Consider the following 23886-nt stretch of genomic DNA (forward strand, 5'->3'; position numbering starts at 1 on the left):
TAAAAAAAAAAAAAAAAGGTCCTAATCTAATTTAGGATAATGTAAGACATACCAATAGCTGGGATCATAAGCAAGATCTCCCTACAACAGGAATTTGACAGAATTAGAGAATTCAGGCTTTTAAAATACATATTTTTAATAATGTTCAGAGCTTTATAGTCTAATTTGAATGCCATGAATCATAATATCTTCTCAATAGGGACCCATGGCCCAGTAGAGCCAATCCCAAAGGTGCTTTTTCAGGAGGCAACTGGACGTTTTTCTTTGAAGATGTTTCACTTCTCATCCAAAAATGACCCTCCAAAATAGGAGTATCAAGCTTGCAGACCACGCGACAGATGCTTCATGCACTGGCCACGCCCATGACCAGTTTAGTGAAGGAGGAAAAAGTCATGATACATCAGGTGACACTGCTGCGACACCGTGAGTTTGACAGCCCTGCTCTAAAAGGATGCAAATGACCAGCTGTCTGCAAGGAATATAAATCCTTCCATTCCCCACTATCCTGTCAGAGCTGAAGAAGCTTCTTAGATGAGAAGCGAATGTCTTCAAAAGAAAAAACAACAAGGAAGTCCAGTTGCCTCCTGAAAAAGAATCTTTGGGACAATCATGACCTGGATGACTGAGAATCTCTAAAGACCAATAGAACCAATATTGCAAACATTTGGATAGCTTATTTGTTAAGTTGCAGTATCCTTTTTATAACACTCAAGAGCTTTATCTGGGATATAGGTAAGGTGCAAAGCTTCCTCACCTTCCTTTGTATCTCTTTCAACTGTACACAGAATGACTTTTTACTGGGGGAGAAATCAATAAGTGAGAAATTGTAAAAGAGCTATTAGATAACTGTGATAAACCAGTATATCACCTAATGGCTTTTGGCTGACACATTTCTGCATCCTCTAAGAAATAATAAAAATGTCACATGGAATATCTCTATTTACTAGTTGTAATTTGCCAGAATGCATTGATTTGAAAAGGAATGAATGTTTTGTTCTCTTTCATGTTTTTGAGGCATAGAAAAACTGATGGTTTTTTTAGCATGAGAAAAAAAAAAGAAGGGAAAATAACTTTGTATGGACACTAATATTGAAAATGTTCTCCTTGTGAATACAAATTGCAATCTTATGTTAACAGATCTGGGGAATTTCAGCGGACGGACAAGAAGTGCTGTGTCAGTGAGAGAAGGTCAAGGTGTGGTACTAATATGCTCTCCTCCACTTCACTCACCAGGTAAGGTTGGCTGAATGTTATATTGATAGCAACTCTGTGGGCTCATAATTTTCAGCTGTGATCTTGATGGTGGATCAGTAAGTGCTTTGATACCTAAGCTATCAAAAGAATAATTAAAGTCTGTGTCTCGTAAAAGCTTCTGAACCGGAGTTAGCATTCTGGAAATAAGGTTAAACTAATCCATTTTGCTCGGTGAATAGAAACAGCAATAGCAGAGAGTAGATAGGACTCGTCCAAGGACTTTCTCCCACCCTTCCCCAGTCTCAAAACTCTTCTAAATGTCACTAGTGAGAGAGATGTTGTTAAAGCCCATGTGAAATGATTCACTTTCTCTCATTCAGATATGAGTTGGATCATGGTCTTCTTTCATGATCAAACTATGATAGTGGTTATTTTGTTGTTGTTGGAAGTAGCTCATTTGAAATTTGTTCAGATAACCTTCTACTATGTCCTATATAGATTTTGTTGCAGAGGACAGTGCTCAGGCCTCAACTTCCTATGAATCAGACATGGAGCATTCACTCCATCAAGGCTGCCATCTTACATACCTAATATATCTTCTTCTTCCTGTTCCCCCCCCCCCCAAACTGGCCCAAAGTCATCCAGCTGGCTTTCATGCCTATGTTGTGATTCGCTGGCAGCTTGTGGAGATGGCAGTAGAGTCGGACAATGGGTCGTCTGTGAGGAACATGGGTCAGTCTGTGAGTCTGGGGAGGGCTCGGATAAGGGTCCTGTGTCCAATATAGAGATGGGGCCAGGACCATCTGGGAGTTATGTGCTGACTCTGGACCCTCCAGAATCTGACAGCAGCGAGGCAGAGGAACAAGGGGATCCTGTTCCCAGTGCGCACATGCGCAAAGCTGCCAGAAGGCAAGAACAGTTAAGACAAAATGGGCAATTTGGGAGTAAGGATTGGAGGTGATTGGCCCTCCCATAAGACATAAAGGAAGACCAAAGGGACATGAACCTTTGCAGGAAGCATCTTTGTTCATACTGGTCAGTTTGAAACCTGAAGCTCTGTGTTGAATTTGGCCTCATATAACTAACTGGAAATGTAGTCGTTGGCAGCATTTCAAGGAAGATAAAGGTGCGTGCTTATCAGACTTATCCTGAAGGACTTTGGCAGACTTCCATGGGACTATTTACAAACTGTTTGAGACTCATTACAGGCTGTGAATGACTAAAATTCATAGCCATTGAAATAAAGAAAAAAGGGTTTTGGGCCTGACGTATGTTTGTTAGTGTCTCAATAAGCCTTGGTCAGAACAGCCTAAGCCTGGACTACAACTCACAGTCTCATGCTTTATAGTCTCATACCTTAACCATTAAACCAAATTGGCTCTCTTTGGGACCCTACCCTGTGTAAATATACTGAATACAATGTTGTGACAGAAGTTTATAGTTTTAAAGCAGGAGTGTCAAACTCAAGGCCAGTGGGCCAGATCAGGCTCACGGGGTGCTTAGATCTGGCCCATGGGGCCAACCTGGAGACAGTGAATCAGCCCGCTGTGGCCCGGCAGGTGCAAAAGGGGCTTGGGAAGACCTCCTGAGCTCCATTTTTGCTGGCAGAGAGTTGGAGAAAGCCATTGCAGCCAAAAACAAACCTCGCGAAGGCCACACATGGCCCTCCTGAGCTCTGTTTTTGCTGACAGAGAGTTGCAGGAAGCCTTTGCAGCTGAAAATGGAGCTCGGAAGCCCATTTTCACTGGCAGAGTGCTCAGGCCACCACAGGCTCCCCTGACACAAGTGACATCTAGCCGACACCCACCCTAACCACCCAAGGTCAAACACAACCCTGATGTGGTCCTCAAAGAAATTTTGACACCCTTATTTTAAAGGATCCTTGATTGGGCCAGTATGAACATTTATTCCCAAACGGAATATTTCCTTATAAATGTCAGAAACATTAAGGTCTACAGTTTAATATGTAAAAGAGCAAAAGAATGAAAAATTCATTGACTTTTTGTTTTGCAAAGAACTGCTTTAAAAACAGGAATACACTTTGCTTCTGAAAAATGAAGCACCCATGTTGGTTTATTTTATGTCACCTCTGAAGCTTCCTTTGGCTATTCAGCAGCTGAAAGAGACTTAATAATACAGTGCTTTGCAAACCTCTTCCTTTTTTCCAGATAAAGCAGTGACTGCACTTACTGTTTGTTTCTCTGCTTCTTATAATGAACATTTCACTGATTCATCTGAAATATGATAGGCACATTGTATTATTGCAGTTGAACTACTGAAGGGAATTGCCATCACATTATAATTCCTTGGGTGACTGGGATTATAGCATCTCTTGTGTGTGTCACTTTATGTAAAAAGGTGTAAAAGACTCTTGAAGTGGTATACCTTGCCATTCAAGCATACCATGAAACCAGATTAAAATAGTGTAAACAAGTTTGTAACCAAGGTACACTTGGCAATAAGTGGCAAATGTTAAAATTCCAACCCCTTCATCAATTTGTTTCCTTCAAGATGCAAAATAGAGAAGAGATCACCTTTCCATCTCCAGTCTGCTCCTGTTATATACAAAAAAGGCTAATATTGGAATAAGCAAAGGCCATTCCCTTTGGGATCACATGCACAAAACCCATAGCACCGTCTCTATAGGAGAAGGGTAGATAGAGCTTGGTGTTGGAGTCAAGAGAGGTATCAACCTGGAGTCATTACATTCCCATGAACCTCTAAGTCTAACCCCTCTTGAATTCCATTAACTCTTACCTAGCACCAATTTAGTGCTGACTGTTAGTTGACTACATTATTGTGTATAGGCATGAGCAATAAAATCAGTTTAACTGGAATTCTACAATTCAATATGATCCTGGTTCTTCTCATCTGACAGTTTATGGTAACTAGAAAGTTCTATATGTTTTGTTACATACTATATAAAATAGATTGCCCACTATCCTTTATTTTCTCTGTTGTTTTTCTGCTTTTTTATCCCACTTCGCCAGTTAACTTTTTATATTTCTTTATTTGTTTCTTTATTTATTTTTATATGCCACCCATCTTGCCATCTGGCAACTCTGTGCAGACAACAAGATAAGAACTACAATATAAAACATGTAAACAATAAATATTAACATTAAAATAGCTAAGGAAGGAACCAATATACAGGGAGAATCTTCTCTTAATCCATTAACTACCTTCAGTATGAAACACCCCCTTGGAACCAATTGGTAGAGCCAGATTTTAAGGCCTTTTTGGAAGGCCAAGAGGGTGAGACAGATCTCAACTTAGGGGGCATGATATTCCAGAGGGCAGGAATCATGGCTAAAGGCTCTTCTCCTGGATTCCACCAGCCAGAAATCCTTGACCAACAGGGGCCACGGCATACCTCTTCTGCCAGTTTGAGTGGAGTGGGTCAAACCCACTGGTCTGAGATGGTTTATCAGGTAAAAGTAGACCCATGCCATAAAAGGGCATTAAATGTCATAACCAACACCTTGAATTGGACCCAGAAGCACACTGACAAACAGTGCAGTTTATGCAATAGGCTTGTTACATGAGCCATCCTAAGGACTGTTTGTGCAGCTACTTTATGTGCTAGCTGTAGCTTCTGTTTGCTGGTTTTTGATAAATAAGCATCAAGTTTTATTTATTATTTATTATTTTTATTATTTATTATTTTATTTTATTTGAACTGAATGGTGCAAGCTTGCTCTGATCTGGATGTATTGGCTAATATTGGAATAGCCAATACCCACTCCCTTTGGGATTATCTATACAAAAGCCACAGCATTGTTTCTATAGGAAAAGGGCAGACAGAGCTTGGCGTTGGAGTCAAAAGATAAATGAGTCTGGAGTCATTACATTCCCAGAAACATCTACATTCCCACAAGCAATTATGACTGATGGAAACAAACAAATAAAACTAGAAATTACCCACAGTCATTTACCAACATATTTCTTATCTACTGTAGGAGTCCTGAGAAAAGTGGCCAAAAGCCTTGATAATTTTTATGAAGTCCTTACTTGTTATTGCCCTGGTTTTCTCTGAAATGATAAACATCTATCTGATGTCTACCACTTCTGATTGCAAGTTCAGCATTGAATGATTAAAAATGCTGAGTACATACAAAACCTGGGAGATGGTGTAGTTCTTCTCTATTATATATTATTTATGTCAGGAGTTGACAATCTCTCTGGGCCATTGAGCACATTTGCACTGAGGATATTATGGGAACGTTCTCAAAATGCCACAAGAGAAGAGAAATTTTAGCCAGAAGCAAATGGTCTTTGTTAGTTCTTACGGTATAAAGCTCTTCTAATAAAGATGATTCTAGAGAAGTTAGTATTCTGTAGCATAGCTTCTTTCTCTCCCTTTCCCTATATCATAAGTGAGTCAAGAAAATTCTCAACTTTTTGATGTATAGTATATATTTATTTTTAGCATGTAGAATCATTCAGAATAATCCGGTATGAGGTAACTTCTTTTAGAAAATGTTTCCGTTTCCTTTGTCTACTGACTTGTCATACTGAGCTACAATGTTAGGAATTGACGTAAAATTGAAAGTTCCACAGAAATCTGTTTAGGACTCAAAGAAAAGAGATTCTTCTAACTCTTAAAGACTCAGATGGAAAATGTTGAAAAGTTGTATTAAAATATATTTTAATAATGGGAATAATGCATCAATGTGAAATTTTACTTCAGGTTTTCTATAGAAGAGCATAGAGATGATCTTGAATTAGTAAAATATTTGATAATCAGATTTGTTAGGATTATGGGAAATATTTGATGTGTACGCGTGTATGTGAATATATATTGTACATTGTTAAGGTTTATGCTTAGAATAAGTTATCATTTTGCTATATAGATTTAGAGACTGTTTTGGATTGTTAAATTTGCATATTGTTTATATGATGTTTTCATTTGAATTTAGAGTAAACAATATTTTATTATATATTTGTATTTGTACTGAAGAAAGTTGGGAGTCAAATTTCTTTTTTATTTTTGTCACTGTCTAAGTTCTTCCCACTTTGATTCCATTTGCCCTTTTTAAATCTTTTTTTTTTTTTTTGTTACTTTGTATTTTATCTTTCTGTTGGTTTAATTGGTAAAGCTTCAAGTGAGGAAAAACAAGAAAACATGAGAAAGAAACTAAAGATTGTCCTACTTGGCTCTCTTTGGCATAAGAGATATGCCAAAGAGGCATAAGAGAAAAAGGCATAAGATATATGCCTACTATTGACCCCTTCCTAAGAGGCCTGTAGGGGGCATGCATAAGCGCACCAATCGTGCCTACCGTCCCTGTCCTATTGTTTCTTTTATTTTTCTTATATGTACCCATTTCATGTATTCATAACTACATTTATTCTTATACCTATATCTTGTAAGCGATTGACAAATCAAATAAATACTAAATACTAAAGGGAAAGGGAAATACTGTGAGATTTTCATGAATGCCAATCCTTTTTTGGTATGTCCGGTCTGGAGACAAAGACCAGAAGTAATGCTAGAACTCTATCAGTATAGGATTAGTAGCAGAATCTTGAAAGTTTCACAGTGTTTTTATCAGCAGTTAATGTTTATGTTCTCAAAGAACATCTCTGGGTTCTTCTACACTTCCACTGTAGACAATATACCATATTTTCTGGACTATAAGATGCTCTGAAGTATAAGAAGCACCTAGCTTGGGGAGGAAAATAAGAAAAAAAATTGCCTCTGCCTCCCAGCAATTTGCCTCCTTGCAGCAAACAGCAAACAGCCCGGTCAGCTTCAGCATAGCCTGATTCAGCACAAGCAGCTGATTGTCGGTTGGATCGGCCTCCTGATGATCAGCTGTTTCAGGCTGCAGGGATTGCCATCGCCTATTGCCATGTCCACGCACCCCATTTTCAGCCTCTGCCTCCTATTTTTGGTCTCCGCGTGTCCCATTTTCAGCCTCTGTGCACCCCATTTTTGGCCTGTTCCAGGCGGCAGGGATCAGAATGGGCTGAAAATGGGTTGCGCGGAGGCAGCAGTAGGTGATGGCGATCCCTGCAGCCTGAAACAGCTGATTGTCGGGAGGCTGATCAGCTGCTTGTGCTAATCAGGCTGTGCTGAAGCTGACCAGACTGTTTGCTGCAAGGAGGCAAATTACTGGGAGGCAGAGGCCGAAGGGTGGGGGCTGGTCGGGGGCTTTGGCTACATTCACTGTATAAGACGCACAGACATTTCCACCCACTTTTGGGGGGTGGGGGTGGAAAGTGCATCTTATACATCGAAAAATATGGTAACTCAGTGGACCATTAAGAAATACATCTCATCCCTGAGTTGACCTTGTCTAGGTTAAACAGTAAGAAGGATTAAGTTTGGTTACTGCATAGATGGGATTCTTCCAGTGAATTTCAAGATTGTTGACTAAATTAGAGAGTTAAAAATATCCTAGGAGGCAATGGCAAACGATGCATGATGAACTACATGGATGTACTCAGATGGTCACCAGACATTGAGCTCAGTTTGAGGGCGATGCTCATCTGTCATAATAATGATAAATGATAGAATTATTCTAAGCAGTCATAAGGTGTCATATGGATATGGATAGAATATTCTTCTTTGGATTAAATAAAATAAGGATACTGGTGCCATAATAGATTCCTCATTCCAGCCTTATGAGCTATATACATTTTGAGTAGTTTGCATTCCCCATATTTTTGAAAATGTTTCCATTTCCCTTGTCTACTGACTTGTCGTACTGTGCTAAGAATTGACATAAAAGTTTAAAGTTCCACAGGGATCTGTATAGCACTCAAAGGCATTTATGTATAATGATACCAAAAAATTTAAAAAGACACCAACATTTGGACCTTTGGACTCTATGGCCCAGAAAAGAGCTCCGAGTTACCTAATGAAAGGGGGGAAATGCAGATAAAATGCATACATTTCAGAAAATTGTGTACAATATAAATATGTTGTTGAAACTTGCATGTGAAATTTTGTGTTTTAATTTGAGAAGTAATGAATTTATAGCAGAAATGATGTAAAAGAAACCAGATTTATCAAAAAAAAAATTGGATGAAAAACATTCAAGTTTAATCAGTAAGTACTGTCAATATGGAGTAAATAGATAATCTCTCTCTCTCTCTCTCTCTCCACATACACACACATATATAGGCTAATCCTCTAGAGGGAGATTTATATGAGGGAACTTTTCCTTCACTAAAACATATGTACATTCCAACATAATAGATACCATCTTATTAATTCCAACCCATTCCTCATTCCTGACAATATCTTTATAACTGGCTCCAGTCTAGTGAAATGGAGATTATTAAGCTCTATCTAGGAAAAAATTGGAAAAAAAGTTCAACTTTGGAGAAAATGAAATCTGTGATGACAGTATAACTGAAAAGGTGTGCAAGTCGCATTGCTATGAATTTATATGAATGTTCCAGTTAAAAATGGAAGGACTTTGCATACTTCCATCATCCCACAGCTGCTTCACCATTCTTCCATATGAGTCTTATTTCAGATGTCCCCATTTTTCCCTTTGGACAACCTGGGTTATTCTCATCAATATGATAAATTATGGGTCTTCCAGTGCTGATAGTTTGTCTATTTCTATCCTCAGATCTCCAAGCATTGTGAATATTAATTTCTGAGCTGCTCATTAGCAAACTAATCAGTTTCGAGGTTAGCAAAGTTCTTGCACTACTGCATGATGAGGATTTTGGCAGATATCCCACCATATTTAGAATTTTCTTGCAAATAAGCATGCCGATTATTCTGATGAATCTATCTTACCTGGCTGTTGATTATCATTTGTAATTGCAATTGAAGATAATACCTCAGTAAAGACCACAGATGATTAAATGCAAATTTTTTGTAATTGGGGAGTTTCAGCAGAAAGCCCATTATGAAGAGGCAAAACGAGCAAGATGATGATTGCAATATAAGCCCCATCCCTTATCCATGTCATACTGATACATGATGCTCCGTCCACTGTCTTGCTGGTGTTCACCCTCTAGCACAGGTGTGTCAAACTCACAGCCTGTAGGCCAGATGTGTCATGTGCTGGCCCCTCCCCCGCCCAGTTTAGCTAAGGAGAAAAAAAGTCCCAATACGTTACATAATGCCGCCATGATGACACGAGTTTGGACACCCCGTTCTAGCAGAACTTAATGGAGAATTTCAGCCTTGAAAATCTTTTGAATTCCTTCACCTTGCGTCAGCCCTTCAAAATGTTTCAGACCAGGAAACCAATGCTGTGTAAGTCAGTGCTACTGTTATTGTAAAACTATAGTAACAGAATCTTGTTAAGCCTGAATGTGCTTTCTCTCTGTGTCCTTTTATCTACATGTGAACTAGGGATTGGGATTGTCTAAAACACTCACATTATATTCTTATTCTGGATTTTGGGCCCTTTTATCTAATCATCTTCTTGGCAGCAGTACTTCCTCCTGTCCCTCAAGGCCATTCCTTCTTCCCTCAATACTTTGCAAGTATTAATAACACTGTTTCCTGTTCAGGATTCCTGGCTATCAACCCTTGGGACTCCACCTTTGCCTGACATAACTAGCAAACTGACACCCCATATTTGTGAGTGTACAGCTGGTTCTAGACTGTTTGATTAGAATGCGGTATCATTAAACTGAATAGAGTTGTGAAAATTTATCAGGCCGTGAAGAGACAAATTGCACATTACATTGCAGATTGTTTAAGATATCTCAGGATGCTATGTGGAAACAAATAAGTAAATTAAAAGGAAACAGTGGTGATGTATTGTCTCTTTCGCTGAAGTGTATTCTTAGAAAGTGAACATCAAACATTAGCTGCTACAGCTGAGAGTTTGAAGAGGAACTGTAATCTGGGGAGACAGCCCTGGACTCAAAATAAGACAACAGATGGCTATGCATGATCACTAAATAACAACTATTTGACAAGAGGAAGATAAATGGGAGCAGGTTGCTGGTTTTCCAGTAGCTCCACATGATATATAGGATAACAGAGACTCAGTTGCATTTTATGTATATGTAAGATCAGGTGAGAAAGTCAGATTTTGCTCGGTGAGGAACTGTATGAATAATAACTGGATAAGAGTGAGGCTGATAATGATTTATTAGTCTAACACATGGCTAAACAGAAATATTGGCATCATTAGGTAGCTGATTAACTTTTGATAAATTGGGTTGTCTGACTTTCCTACCTGTGTTCCCAATTATTTTAATTGTCCCACACACCTCTCCACTCAGAAAAAGTTCCAAAAAAATTATCAAGTTTTAGGGCCCAGCTTTTCATAATTGGAAGTGTTCTGTAGTTGAAGGACACCTGAGACATTGAATGTCCAGCTTTCTCGTATCTTACATGCTCACAGCATATTTAATTTGCTTACTGAATTATTATATATTAAACTAACCCAGCTGGCTGGCCGGCTGACAGCATACACCACACTAACACACACACACACACACACCACAAGGTGTCAAGGTTAGTATTAACCAGGCACAGTATATTTATCTGAGTCCTGTCATTTGGTCTTTTGCTGATCTGGTTAACTACTCTGTGTGCTCTGCAAAATATTCTTCAGTAAGGGCAGCTTTATTTTCATATTCAGCCATTTGTTGAAGGATAGAACGATGTGACAGAAAGCCACTCAGCTCAAGTCCAGCTTACTATACAAATGTGAGATCCTTTGCTATTATCAGTGGCAACAAACAACTATTTATATGCCACTGGAAAAATAATATTAAAAACATAAACAGTATTGTTTTCCCCCTGGAGAGTTTACAATAGTCAAGTGTACATTTTCTCCATATTCTTTGTAGTTCCATCCTCAGAAGAGGATAAAGAGGGTGTCCATCTTTTGTCATTTTGATGAAACCATGGAATCTTCAATGAATGGGATGCCCATGAAAGAAGACTCATATTATTGTCCATTTATCAATATTACTGGTGGCAAGCTAATCTTAAACTGAAGTTCTGAATTGCTCAAATGCAGGTGGCACCTGAAAGAATTGTTTGGGTTTTTTTTAAATCAAAGATTAGGCCAATGCAAACCTTCAAAGGAATACTTCACCTCGATGATGTTTTGAGGAAGCATTCTTTCAGTTCAATTTGTGAGCAAAGTGTTCACACCCCAAAAACAGTTTTCCTTTGTCACACATTGTTGGCATCCACCAAATGGTTTTTGCGCTTGTTCCCTAGAGAGTGGACAAAGCCAACAGAATGAGTCGAACTGCCTCACTGATGCAAATAACTATAAGTATCCTTTCCCACACTTAATTCCAGTTCTTATGCTTGGTTGTGATAAACTCATGTGGCTACACCATTTTGAACACTGCTGGCAACAGGATTCTTTTCCTTCAGATTTTTTGCCCTAAATTCCAGTCTGCAACTTTCTGCATAGTACATTACTGAATTATTGAGTCATTTGTACCTCTATAAGTGTCTGGTTTCGCACAGCAACCAAACAGGTACAGGTTCAGACTTCATTGGATAGTTAGGGCTGCCTTCCATTGAGGATCTGTATATTGAGCCAGAAAAAGGGCTGAGAAAATATCTACAGACCCACCCCCCTTCACATTCTGGACATAATATATTTCAATTTCTCTCCTTAGGATTCCATTATAGGGCATTGCATGCCAAAACAACTAGACATAAAGATAATCTCTTCCCCTATGCCATCACTCTGCTAAACACCTAACCTCCACAGCGCTGTCTTATGCCTAAAGATATTTACCCATGTAGTAGGTTGCATTGCTATTACTTTTGTCATCTTTCTCATCTTCTCATCTTTCTCACCTCTCATCTTTCCTACTACTTTCTCCCATTGGTATATTATGATTTATCAATTGTTGTTTGTCTCTTATGATTTATGATTATATCTTATGATTTATGACCTATCACTCTGTTGTTTGTATGTACACTAAGAGCTTAGGCACCAGAGACAAATTCCTTGTTTGTCCAATCACACTTGTCCAATAAAAAATTCTATTCTATTCTATTCTATTCTATTCTATTCTATTCTATTCTATTCTATTCTATTCCATTCTATTCTATTCTATTCTATTCTATTCTATTCCATTCCATTCTAGCCAACCCAGTCTAGCCAACCTAGCCTAGCCTAGTCTAGCTTAACCTAGTCTTTTGTTCTGTTCTATCCAACAGAATAACTTCTATCAGAGAACTGGGGCAACTGGAAATTTCTCTTGCTTCTGCAATTCCTTTCCCCTCAACCTCTGCCCTAATGATTCAGGAAGGGACACCTAGAACGTATTGGGAGGGAGAGGAGACTAGGAGGAAAATCTTATTCCACAAACGAAAGGCTATGGGCTTTTCATTTAGCAGTTTCCAGAAGGCTTAATTTTTGATGTTTCATGAGATATCTGTATGAGAAGTGGTGAAACTTTACTGTAGAGAGGCAGGGAAACCAGACTTGGGAAATATGACCTAAATACCTCTAGTACATGAATGCTCCCTGGCTTTCAAAGCAGCTTTTTCCACTGTCAAAATCTTCTTAATGTTATATGGTGTCCATTTATACCTTATCTCTGCAGGCTAAACATATCCAACTCTTTCAACCACATTACATAAAAATGTTGATAGTGGAACCCATGTGTTCCCCGTTACCTATCTATGGAAACCAAACTTTTAAAAATGTGACATCTAGGGTTGCATTCATTTTTCTTAAAATATTTAGTTTACCAAAACTCATGTGGTTGATAGTACTTTGTTTTTTTCCCCTGTTTTCAATCTCTTTCCAGCTGAAAGAAATGTGCCCCCCTCCCTTCAGATTTATGGATTGTATGTGTTTACTATCCTTTGAACTAGGATAGCAAATGGGGAGAGGGGGCATTCTGTGATAGTCACAAAGCCATTCATTTTATAAGTGTAGGATCAGCTTTTGTGACAAGTCTACCACATTAACTCATCTTTGGTAGCTCTGTGCAAAACAGCAAGAGAGAAAGAAATTCCAAAGATTTATCACAGTAATTAAACTTGAATAAAGGCAAAGACACAGTTTGTGGTTTTATTTGGGCAGGTATGTATGTGATAGATCAAGAACAACAAAGAACTCAAAAGGAAGCAATTTCATTTCTGGGTAATAAATAGATGGTATCACCTCCTCCTACGTGGAATATTCCAGTGCAACAAATAAATTGCTTTCATTAAAGACTTGCATGGAGGATTTATGAATATTGATAATAAGCTGTATGTGAAAACATACCATTTACTGTGAACAGAAGAGGAGACAATATGGATATATGGGGCATAAGAAAAAATGCTATCCTTTAACTTCTACTGTAGGTGTCTCCCTGGTTTTTGAATGTGATGTGCAGTTTTTTCGGACTCAGAAAAACAAATGGGCTGGGCTTCTAATTTTATTTATTTATTTATTTATTTATTTATTTGATTTGCCAATTGTTTACAAGATAATAAGTATAAGTGTATACATAGTTGTGAATACATGAAATGGGTACATATAAGAAAAATAAAAGAAGAATAAGAGAAACAATAGGACAGGGACGGTAGGCACGTTGGTGCGCTTATGCACGCCCCTACAGACCTCTTAGGAAAGGGTGAGGTCAATAGTAGACAGTCTAAGGTTAAAGTTTTTGGGGTTTGGGAAGAAACTACAGAGTCGGGTAGAGTATTCCAGACATTGACCACTCTATTGCTGAAGTCATATTTCCTGCAATCAAGTTTGGTGCGGTTAACATTGAGTTTGTATCTATTGTGTGCTCTTGTGTTGTTATGGTTGAAGCTGAAGTATTCATTGACAGGTAGGACATTGCAATGTATGATTTTATATACCATGCTTAAATCAGACCGAAGACGGTGTAATTCAAGGTTTTCTAGTTCTAGAATTTCAAGTCTGGTGGCATAAGGTATTCTACAGCGAGTGGAGGAGTGGAGAGCTCTTCTTGTGAAATATTTCTGGACTTTCTCAATTGTGCTAATATCAGATATGTAATGTGGGTTCCAGACTGATGAACTGTATTCGAGTATTGGTCTAGCAAATGTTTTGTATGCTCTGGTTAGTAGTGTGATATTACCAGAGAAAAAGCTACGTAGGATTAGGTTAACAACTCTTAATGCCTTTTTGGCTATGTAGTTGCAGTGTGCTCTAGCACTTAGATAATTAGAGGTGAGTATTCCAAGGTCCTTTACAGAGCTTGGGTCATCAACAAGATCTTGACTATTCAGCTTGTATTTTATTTTCTGATTTTTTTGCCAATATGTAAAACAGAGCATTTATTTGTTGAGATTTGAAGTTGCCATTTGTTTGACCATTCTGATACATAGTCGAGATCTTTTTGTAGGGTAGCAGTATTGTCTGTGGTATTGAACAGCTTTACATCGTCAGCGAAAAGAACGCAATTGCTCTTAATATGATCGCAGAGGTCATTTATGTAGAGTATGAAGAGAGTTGGTCCTAGAACACTGCCTTGGGGGACACCACTATTGACAGGTACAGAGTTTGATAGGACGCTCCCAATTTTGACCATTTGTTGTCTGTTTGCCAGGAATGCTTCTATCCAGTTATTCAGTTGTCCAGAGATACCATAGGATTTTATTTTTAGGAGTAGTTTGTCGTGTACCACTGAATCGAAGGCTTTACAGAAGTCTATGTAGATTGCGTCTATTGCTTTGCCCTGGTCGAGTTGTGTCGTCCATATGTTTTTGCAGTGTAAGAGTTGCAGATTACAGGATAGTTTTTTTCTGAAACCAAATTGTTTATTGGAGAGTAGGTTGTTTGTCTCTAAGTGGAGTATGATGGATTGGTTAATAATTGATTCCATGACTTTACAGGTGACGCAGCATAAGGAGATTGGTCTGTAATTTTCAACTAGGCTTGGGTCTCCCTTTTTGAAGATGGGGATGACTGTGGCTTGTGACCATAGGTTAGGCAAGGAGCTGGTCCTGAAAGATTTTTCAAAGATTATGCTTAGAGATTTGGCTATGGCAGTGGATAGCTTTTTTAAGAAGTAGGCACATATTCCATCCGGTCCAATAGATAGAGATGGTTTTAGATTGTGTAGTGCTTTTTCAACATTGTCTTCTGTAAAATCGATATGTATTAGATCATTGTTGTTATCTGTGGTACGGCTAGGAAATACTGGGCATGATCCATTGCTGTTTACAAATACTGAGCCGAAGAATGTGTTAAAGAGGTTGGCTTTAATGGTGTCGTCGTTGCAGTCTTTACCATCAGGTCCTATCAAGGGTGGGATGGACCTTGAGTCTTTTAGTTTGTTGTTTACAATTTTGTAAAAAGCACGGTGGAATTGGTGCTTAGAAGGTTTTCCTCTTGTTTAATGTGATAATTGGTGCATTCGGTCTTTATCTGGTGGCATAAATTTTTGTATCGGCTTTTGAAATTGGCAACGTGACCAGATTTGTTTTTCCGCCAGAGTGATCTCTTTTTGGATTGAAGTTTCCTTATTGTTATGGGTAATCTGCTTTTTTGTTTTGTTTTGGGAGTTGTTGTTGGTACATATAGTTTGATGACTCTTTTGACTTCAAGTAAAAATATGTTGTAATGGTCTTCAACAGTATTGCATCCAGTGAATAGAGATTGCCAATCAAGGGATGAGAGATCGTTGTCTATAAGATCATAGTTGCCTTTTTGAAGTTACAATTGGGGATTACATCATTGTGGTGATTTTTGTGTGGGTGTATGTTGAGACAAAAGTCAATCATATTGTGGTCACTGCTGGAAAAGGGTTCTTTAGTTTGTATTCCGTAAATTAAATTCAAACTATTGCAGAAGATGAGATCGAGGCAGTTGTTTAGTCTAGTGTTGTTGGTTACTAGTTGTTCCAGTCCCAGATTTGTAATAGCATTGTAGAAGGTTGTGTGTATGATTTCAGTTGTACATTCATTTAGGGTCCAGTCAATATGAGGTAGATTGAAATCACCAAGAAAGATAAAAGGGTATGGGCAGGATGCAGCCCATGTTAGTAATGTATTTAGCTTGTTTACATGTTCGATGTCATAATCAGGTGCTCTGTAACATAGTAAGAATCGAATTGTGATATTTAAGGATAGTTCACAGATGATGGTCTCAGGAAGAGCAAGCTCCTGGGTAACTTGGATATTTTTTAGATGTAAGGACTTTTTTATAGAAGATAGCAACACCACCTCCTCTACGAATTTCACGATCTGATCGGTAAACATGATAGTCCCTTACTGTGGTAATGGAGTCAGGGAGAGATGCATTGAGCCATGTTTCACAGACAAATATAATGTCGAATTTAGCCATATTTAGTAGGAGGAAAAATTCAGGTATTTTATTCACGAGGCTTCTTGCATTGAGTAGTTTGCATTTAAGGCCTGTAGTAGTTGGAATTGAGGTAGTTAGGGGCGTGCATGCCTAGTCTTGGGTGATGGTGGATCGGTTGAGGTAGGGTTGTGGTTGAGGGTTAAAGCCGAGTTGCGGGTTGTGTGACTTACTTTTGATACAGTCAGCATGGTAGTCAATGTAATTTATTGTACTGTAGTTCGAGGCATGGTGATGGACAAGGGTTCATGCACACTTCTCCCTTCCATTAGGAACCAATCACTTTCTAAATTTCAGCAGATCTTTATACTCGAATGCTTCCAAAAGAAAGATAAAGGCCTTTGACATAGTAACCTTTTCTGATACCAGCAGGAAGAAACTGATCTTGTTGTGCAAATGTACAGGTACAACCACAACCAAGCTCAAAATTTCCATTGGTAAGCAAAGCAGCTGTTATTAGCAATAGCGCTTAGACTTATACAGCTCTTCACAGTGCTTTACAGCCTTCTCTAAGTGGTTTACAGAATCAGCATATTGCCACATTTTATCAACCTTGGAAGACTGAGTCAACCTTGGCAGTGGGAATGCAGAAAGTCTGCATGATTTGTTGTTGTTGAGGCAAACAAGCATTGTGATCTGCTCCAGATTTGTGATTTCCCCTCACTTCAAAGTCTCCACTTCAACTCTTAATTGTCACATATTGTGAGGATGCTGAGGAGTGTCTGAAAACAGAGCAAACTGGAGTAATTTGCTAATTCTCCTTGCTCTACAGAATAAAGGACCCCTTATTTCCTCAAGCATCTTTGATAGGGATCTCTGACTGAATTTTCCTTACAGAACTTCAGAATTTCATCACTGTAGAACTTCAGAAAGTTGCTTTGGCCAAAACTTGGATGTTCAAGTTCAGGATGAATTCAGTAGTAAATCTAAACTGCAAATCTAAGATAAATGCATCACCTGTCTGGCACAGGTTGGATTTTGATTTCCTGATGTGCTCTTCAGTTCTTCTACCAGAACTACTTCCGTTTCCTATAGGAATATGAAGGTGCTTAAAATGATCATATTTGCTGTCTATCTATCTATCTATCTATCTATCTATCTATCTATCTATCTATCTATCTATCTAATCTACAGATAGAATTAAGCCAGCTTTATTTTAAATGAAAGACAAATTCAGACATTATCATTTATTTTAGGAATAATGTTGAATGGAAGAATTAAATAATAGCATTCATCAATCTGAACTTTTAAAAATAACTTTAAATTACAGATTTTTACTTCTTAAATTACAGAATATTTTACTTCTTAAAATACCTCCCTAAATACCTTCTTTTCTGTTAAGGAATACCTTATTAAAGTAGAAGAGCAAGATTATTTACAATGCCTGAGAAGAAAGGAGGTTTTCACTAAATATGGATATCAGAGAGAAAAATCCAAATTGCCCTGTCAATATTTGAGGATGATTTGATTGTAGAGGATTTTTTTTATATAGCTATTTAACATAAATAAGGAAAGCTGACTAGGATGTGTAGATTTTGGGCTGAAGTGAATGTTGATGAATACTACACCTCGTTCACGATATGTGATAGAAGACTAACTTGGTCAATATTCCCTTGTTCACATAAGATCAACTAAAATATAGTTTGCATATACAATGGAACAGTCATCATAGATCATAAACCATATAGAGTTTTTATATCACCCAAAGCTTTGTTTCAGTTCTCACATCCTATAGTCTTTCAGTGCTGGATGATCCAAGGATGACATCAAGTGGTGATGTGCATACATGTGTAAATAAACCCATAATCATCCAAAGAACGTTGGAAGAGAATGCCATCTCCAAAGAAATAAGTAACTTCAAATACATTATGCAGAATTTTCAAAGATATGCCCACAGGGACTGGAGATAACAATTGTTTCATGTGTTTATATTTTGTTTGGCTATTTCAGGTCTACTACTCGATCCATTGAGTTCTCCTCAATGGTTAATAATAAATAATGTCAATATTAGACAAAATCAATTTCAAGGATTGCTTGTATGTGGTATAATAATTACAAAGTTTGAATCTTTAAGTTGTCAATAAGCTCCACTTTTGTATTTTGTGTGCATTTCCATGTCATTGCCATGCAACAAGTATAAATTCAGAATAAAAAGTCATACAGTTTTATCTTAATTTTAGGACCCCACAGATTTTGCTAACACAAACAGAATGTGGCACCTTATATCAGATATTATAGTACAGCTTGGAAAATGATCTGATGGATTCTTATAAGATTTCTCTGAAAGAGGGAGAGAGAGAGAGAGATCATGTAACAGTTTTCAAGGAATAAAAATGGACCTCCCAATTTATTTATTTTTGTTTGTTGTCAAAAGGAGGGGAAAAAATGAGAATTCATCATGGGGGTGGGGGGAGTCACATCAAAGATATTTCACAGTAGAAAATTGGAATTTATTCCTAAAGAAGTCAGGGGTCCTTCTAGACATGAAGAAATGAACAGACCTAAGCATAGATGCAAAGAGATATGGTATTATTTTCCAAATGATACTGGATACTGAACTCCTAGAGAGACCTTTATAAATGAGATAGGCTATTCATAAAATTAATTGCCTTCTCTGCCATCACCATGGTGCCTTAATCATTTCAACACCCAAAAGTTGTAAATAGTAGGGTTAACTGGGAGGCAACAGCTCCATCATAGCATTCCACGAGGAGGCCAATTTACAATTAATTCTACCATTCATGATTTTTCCCCTCCTGTGTTTTTTATTACACTGTGGTAAATGCTAGATAAGTTGCACATTAAAGATTCCTTTCTGACATCTATATTTGTGGTTTTCGGTGAAGACTGTTGTGTGATCTGTGCTAATTTGTTGACACCTCTTTGAGATTAGAAATCTAGCAGATAGCTGTCAAAATATAATATATATTTGTATGTACAGTAGCTGGGTATTTCTTGAAACAAAAAGAAAAGAAGCTTATGCTCCATGAAGCTGTTGTAACAGAATCTTAAAAGTGTTCCCTGTCTTTATGTTTAAGAAAACTAGAGAGGGTTAAATCTGAGACATTTCTTCAAATTACATTTCTACCCCAATTCAGATTTCTCTTGCCCGATCATTGTCTTGGTTGCAGCTCTACCCCCTGTTCCTCAAGGTTATTCTTTCTGGCCATTACATATAATTAAAGTCTCTATCCAAGGCTGGACAAGTGAAATGTTTTGTGTTTTTGAACAGTAGCAGTGGATTTTCTATTATAGAACTAACCTTGACATTTCTATACTTAGAGTCAGAAGTGACAAGTCTGTCAGGGAACTGGAGTGAGGCTGCCTGAGAGCTAATATTGGGTGTTAAAAGTTCAGCAACTTGGAAACATCAGGAGGAGGAGATGAGATAATAGAAATGGAAAATATGAATATAAACATGGGTTGGAAACCTTTATGGTAGCTCTAGCAAAAGACAGTCTTTAATAGCCTCTATCAGTTCTCTCTTTTTAAAATTGTTTTTCCAGTGTAGCGGTGAGGAATTGCAACCAGAATATGGAGAGAAGAAGGCTTCTAGTTCAGCATGGGGGTACATGCCTAGGTGAAATATATAGTCATCCCAAACAAGATTTCTGCTTCAAATCCTGAAGAGGTGCTAACAGTACTGAGAATATTAATTTACCTGAAGGGGGGGGCTTGTGGGGGATGGGGGCACAATCCTAGTGAAGACATATGACATCCATTGTGAAAGTACTTAATTTATGGTTGTCAGTTATCAATGACATCATTTGTGATTCAAAAATACATTAATTTTAGCAAAGCATAAAATAAAAAAATATAAAGAAAGATGAAGGTAAAATAGGGGAGGAAAAGAGAAAGAGAGAAAACTATAGGATAGAGTGGGGGAAAGAAAAAAAGCATTGACTTCCAACTCTTTTGGTGCAGTAATATAAGATCATAACATGAAATCTCAAGTTTTTACTTTTAGAGAATAGTATATACTAGCCATTTCTGTAACACAAACCAATCTAATCAGTGAAAGCCAAAATCGAAGTTTCATTGTTTTCCACCTCAAGCACAAAGTCCAAAAGCAGTTTCCAAGTAGAAACTGTAATCATTTTTAATAATTTAATAATTATTAATTTAATAATTTTTTCTTTAATCAAAGAAGTCAGTTTAGTCATTTCTGCTAATTCTATCAACTTTTGCAGCCCTTCATCCATTGTGGGAATCACAGTCTCCTTTCATTTTTGTGCATAAAGTAATCTTGCTGTCGTCAGCATGAATAACATTAAAGTTCCATTTTTTTTTTCTTTATCCATTAGACCTAAAAGAAAAATCTGTGGTTTTATCTTTATGTTCACTTTATATGGATCCTACTCCAACATTTCTTTGCTTTATCATATATCCACTACAAAAGATAAGAAGTTCCGTATTTACATTTACAATGATATCATTCAATCATTTCCTTTGCGACAGCCTGCAATCACCTACAGATCTCTAGCATCCTGGCATGGATACATTTAGGCTGTTTAGCTCATATCACCTTGAATGTAGGAGAGAGAGTGCATGGGGTTCATTTCTTTCCCTGTGAGAAGGTAGAGGAGAAAGTGCAGGAATTGGGGATATCGAGTTTAATTAAGAGAAGAGACTAGGGGTGACATGATAGCAGTGTTCTAATATCTAAGGGCTGCCACAAAGAAGACGGAGTCAAGCAATTCTCCAAAGCACCTGAAGGCAGGACAAGAAACAATGGGTGGAAACCAATCAAGGAGAGATGCAACCTAGAACTAAGGATAAATTTCCTGACAATTAGAATTCATTGGAACAGCTTGCCTCCAGAAGTTGAGGATACTCCAACATTGGAGGTTTTTAAGAAGATACTAGACAGCCATTTGTCTGAAATGGTATAGATCTCCTGCCTAAGCAGGGGTTGGACTAGAAGACCTCCAATGTCCCTTCCATCTCTGTTATTCTTTTAAAGTCTTCTGGGAGATAGAACAGGAGAAATGGATTAATGACTGTCAAGTGAAAATGATGCTAGGCAGTGTTAGATGCTGAATGTATGGGTATGAGGAAAAAGCTGGGGAAGACCATAAGTAATATTTACAAAGAAAAATGAAAAAAAAAAAAGAAATTGGACAGGAAAAAAAAAAAGAACAATTCTAGCTCTCCCAGATGACTTTGAGGGGAATGCTAAAAAAAAAGAGAAAAAAATCAGATGTGGAAAGAAAATGCCAGAGACAGAAGGTCACCTAGCCAGTACAATGATCTATCTGTGCGATCACTGAGAGACAAAAAGGATTTGATGGCACATAATTAATCAATCAATAGCTCTCTTTTATATTTACTCGACACTCCAAGTTCCAATAGGTAATTATACAAAATGCTTAGCCAGATTGAAACTTCTAGTTAAAGGTAGAATTGAAAGAGACGGGAACTTGTTTGGGAGGAATTTATTTTATCTAGTTGTAAATAAACCTCAGCTTGGTATTTGTCAGAAAATAAAGTTAGAATTAAAAATTGTTATACTGTGCTGATAAACACACTCACACACACACACACACACACACACACACAAAGAGAAAGAGAGAGAGGAATCACACCCCATGGATCCACAAAAATATATAGCTATTTATTAAGCCTCAAAATGGAAGATGAACAAGTGAAAGAAACACTGATGGGCAAAATTTTTGGGATATACTATAAAGGTGAAGTTTCCCTTCACACATATGTGCTACTCATTCCCGACTCTAGGGGGCAGTGCTCATCTCTGTTTCAAAGCCAAAGAGCCAGTGCTGTCCGAAGACGTCTCTGTGTTCATGTGGCTGGCATGACTAAATGCCAAAGGCGCATGGAATGTTGTTACCTTCTCACCAAAGCTGGTCCCTATTTTTCTACTTGCATTTTTTATGTGCTTTCGAACTGCTGGGTTGGCAGAAGCTGGGACAAATAATGGGAGCTCGCCCCAGAGGTGATATTCAGCAGGTTCTCCAGGTTCTGGAGAACTGGTAGTGGAAATTTTGAATACTTTGGAGAACCGGCAAATAACACCTCTGACTGGAGATTTTACAGTATCCTTCCCCTGCCACACCCACCAAGCCACACCCACAGAACCAGTAGTAAAAAAATTGAATCCCACCACTGGCTCACCCAATTACGTGGCACTAGGGATTCGAACCACTGAACTGCCAACCTTTCAATCGATCGTCTTAACCACTGAGCCACTGCGTCCCTTGGGACATGCTATAAAATTAGATAAATGGCAAAAACTTTGGGGTAGAAACTATAATTTGATAATGGTAACTACGAACAAGGAAAACCTGTATAAAATGTTCTACAGGTGGCATTTGCCACCAGCAAGACTAGCAAAGATGTTTTAAAACATGTCTGCCAAATGTTGGAAATGTAACCGGATACCGAGTTCATTCTACCATATGTGGTTGACTTGCCCAAAGACAAAAAAAAGGATGAAAATACATACATGGTTAGAGAAAATGATAAAGCAACATATAGATTTAAACCCAGAAATATTTTTGCTAGGTATTTTGCCAGAAATATATAAAAAAGGGAATGTATATTTAATACTACATCTTTTGATGGCAGCGAGAATTGTATTTGCACAACATTGGAAAAATGAGGAAACTCCTTCAGATGAAAATATAATAAAAAAATATTAGATTGTGCGGAAATGGATAAGTTAACATTAAAGATGAAGGATAAAGAAGACACAGAATATTTTTTAACTTGCGATTTGTTTTACCAATGATTAGATAATAAAAGTAGAAATTAGAAGTTGGAAGAATACTATTATATACAAGTCAGAATATTATTGTTACTACAATTATGTATATGTAAAATGACCCAGACAATACACTGTCTATTAAATAATTGTACATGTTAAAGAAAAATGTATAAATAAAAATATTTTTAAAAGCTTGTGATCATCTTACTACAATACATAGTTATAATATTTGTATGATTGTATGAGGTATTTGTCCTCATCTTGCTATCACTGAGATTTGTTATGGTTGCCTATGGACAGAGAGGTTTTTTTAGACATCCTTTCCAATATTTCTCAACTACAGCAAGTATAAAATGGGAGGACAGCTGGCTGGGGAATTCTGGGAGTTGAAGTCACCCATCTTAAACTTGCTGAGGTTGGGAAATACTGCTTAGGCTACTTATTTCAAACAACAGCACTACTTTCCTCTGCTTTTATGAGTTATATCTTTCTTTACACAAGTCTCTGATCGCTAGCCAACCTATTTTGGCCCAATATATTGGGCAAACTTAGCTGAGCCCAGTTAGTTATTGGGCACAGTCATAAAGCTGAATTAACTGAATGAACCATTATCATCAAGATGAAGAGTAAATGTGCATGACAACCTGCTTTATTCCCATTTTTTGAGTATTGGAAGTAAAAGGTATATTATTAGTTCAGCCTCTTGACTTTTGATGGGCTGCAGGT

At 37.7% G+C, this 23886-nt stretch overlaps 1 protein-coding gene across 1 annotated transcript in view; it reads left to right on the forward strand.

Annotated features, from left to right (window-relative positions):
* The window catches only part of CNTN5 (contactin 5), a 763035-nt gene that overhangs the window by 547958 nt on the left and 191191 nt on the right, over positions 1–23886 (forward strand). Inside the window, exon 8 of the mRNA XM_087966176.1 lies at positions 1138–1233. Coding sequence (XP_087822302.1) covers positions 1138–1233 — 96 coding nt within the window. The remainder of the gene's footprint in view (positions 1–1137; positions 1234–23886) is intronic.

Source organism: Notechis scutatus, chromosome 5 (genome assembly GCF_049901735.1).
Source record: "Notechis scutatus isolate UNSWTSFEM ecotype Mainland chromosome 5, rNotScu1.2, whole genome shotgun sequence".
Classification (NCBI taxonomy): domain Eukaryota; kingdom Metazoa; phylum Chordata; class Lepidosauria; order Squamata; family Elapidae; genus Notechis; species Notechis scutatus.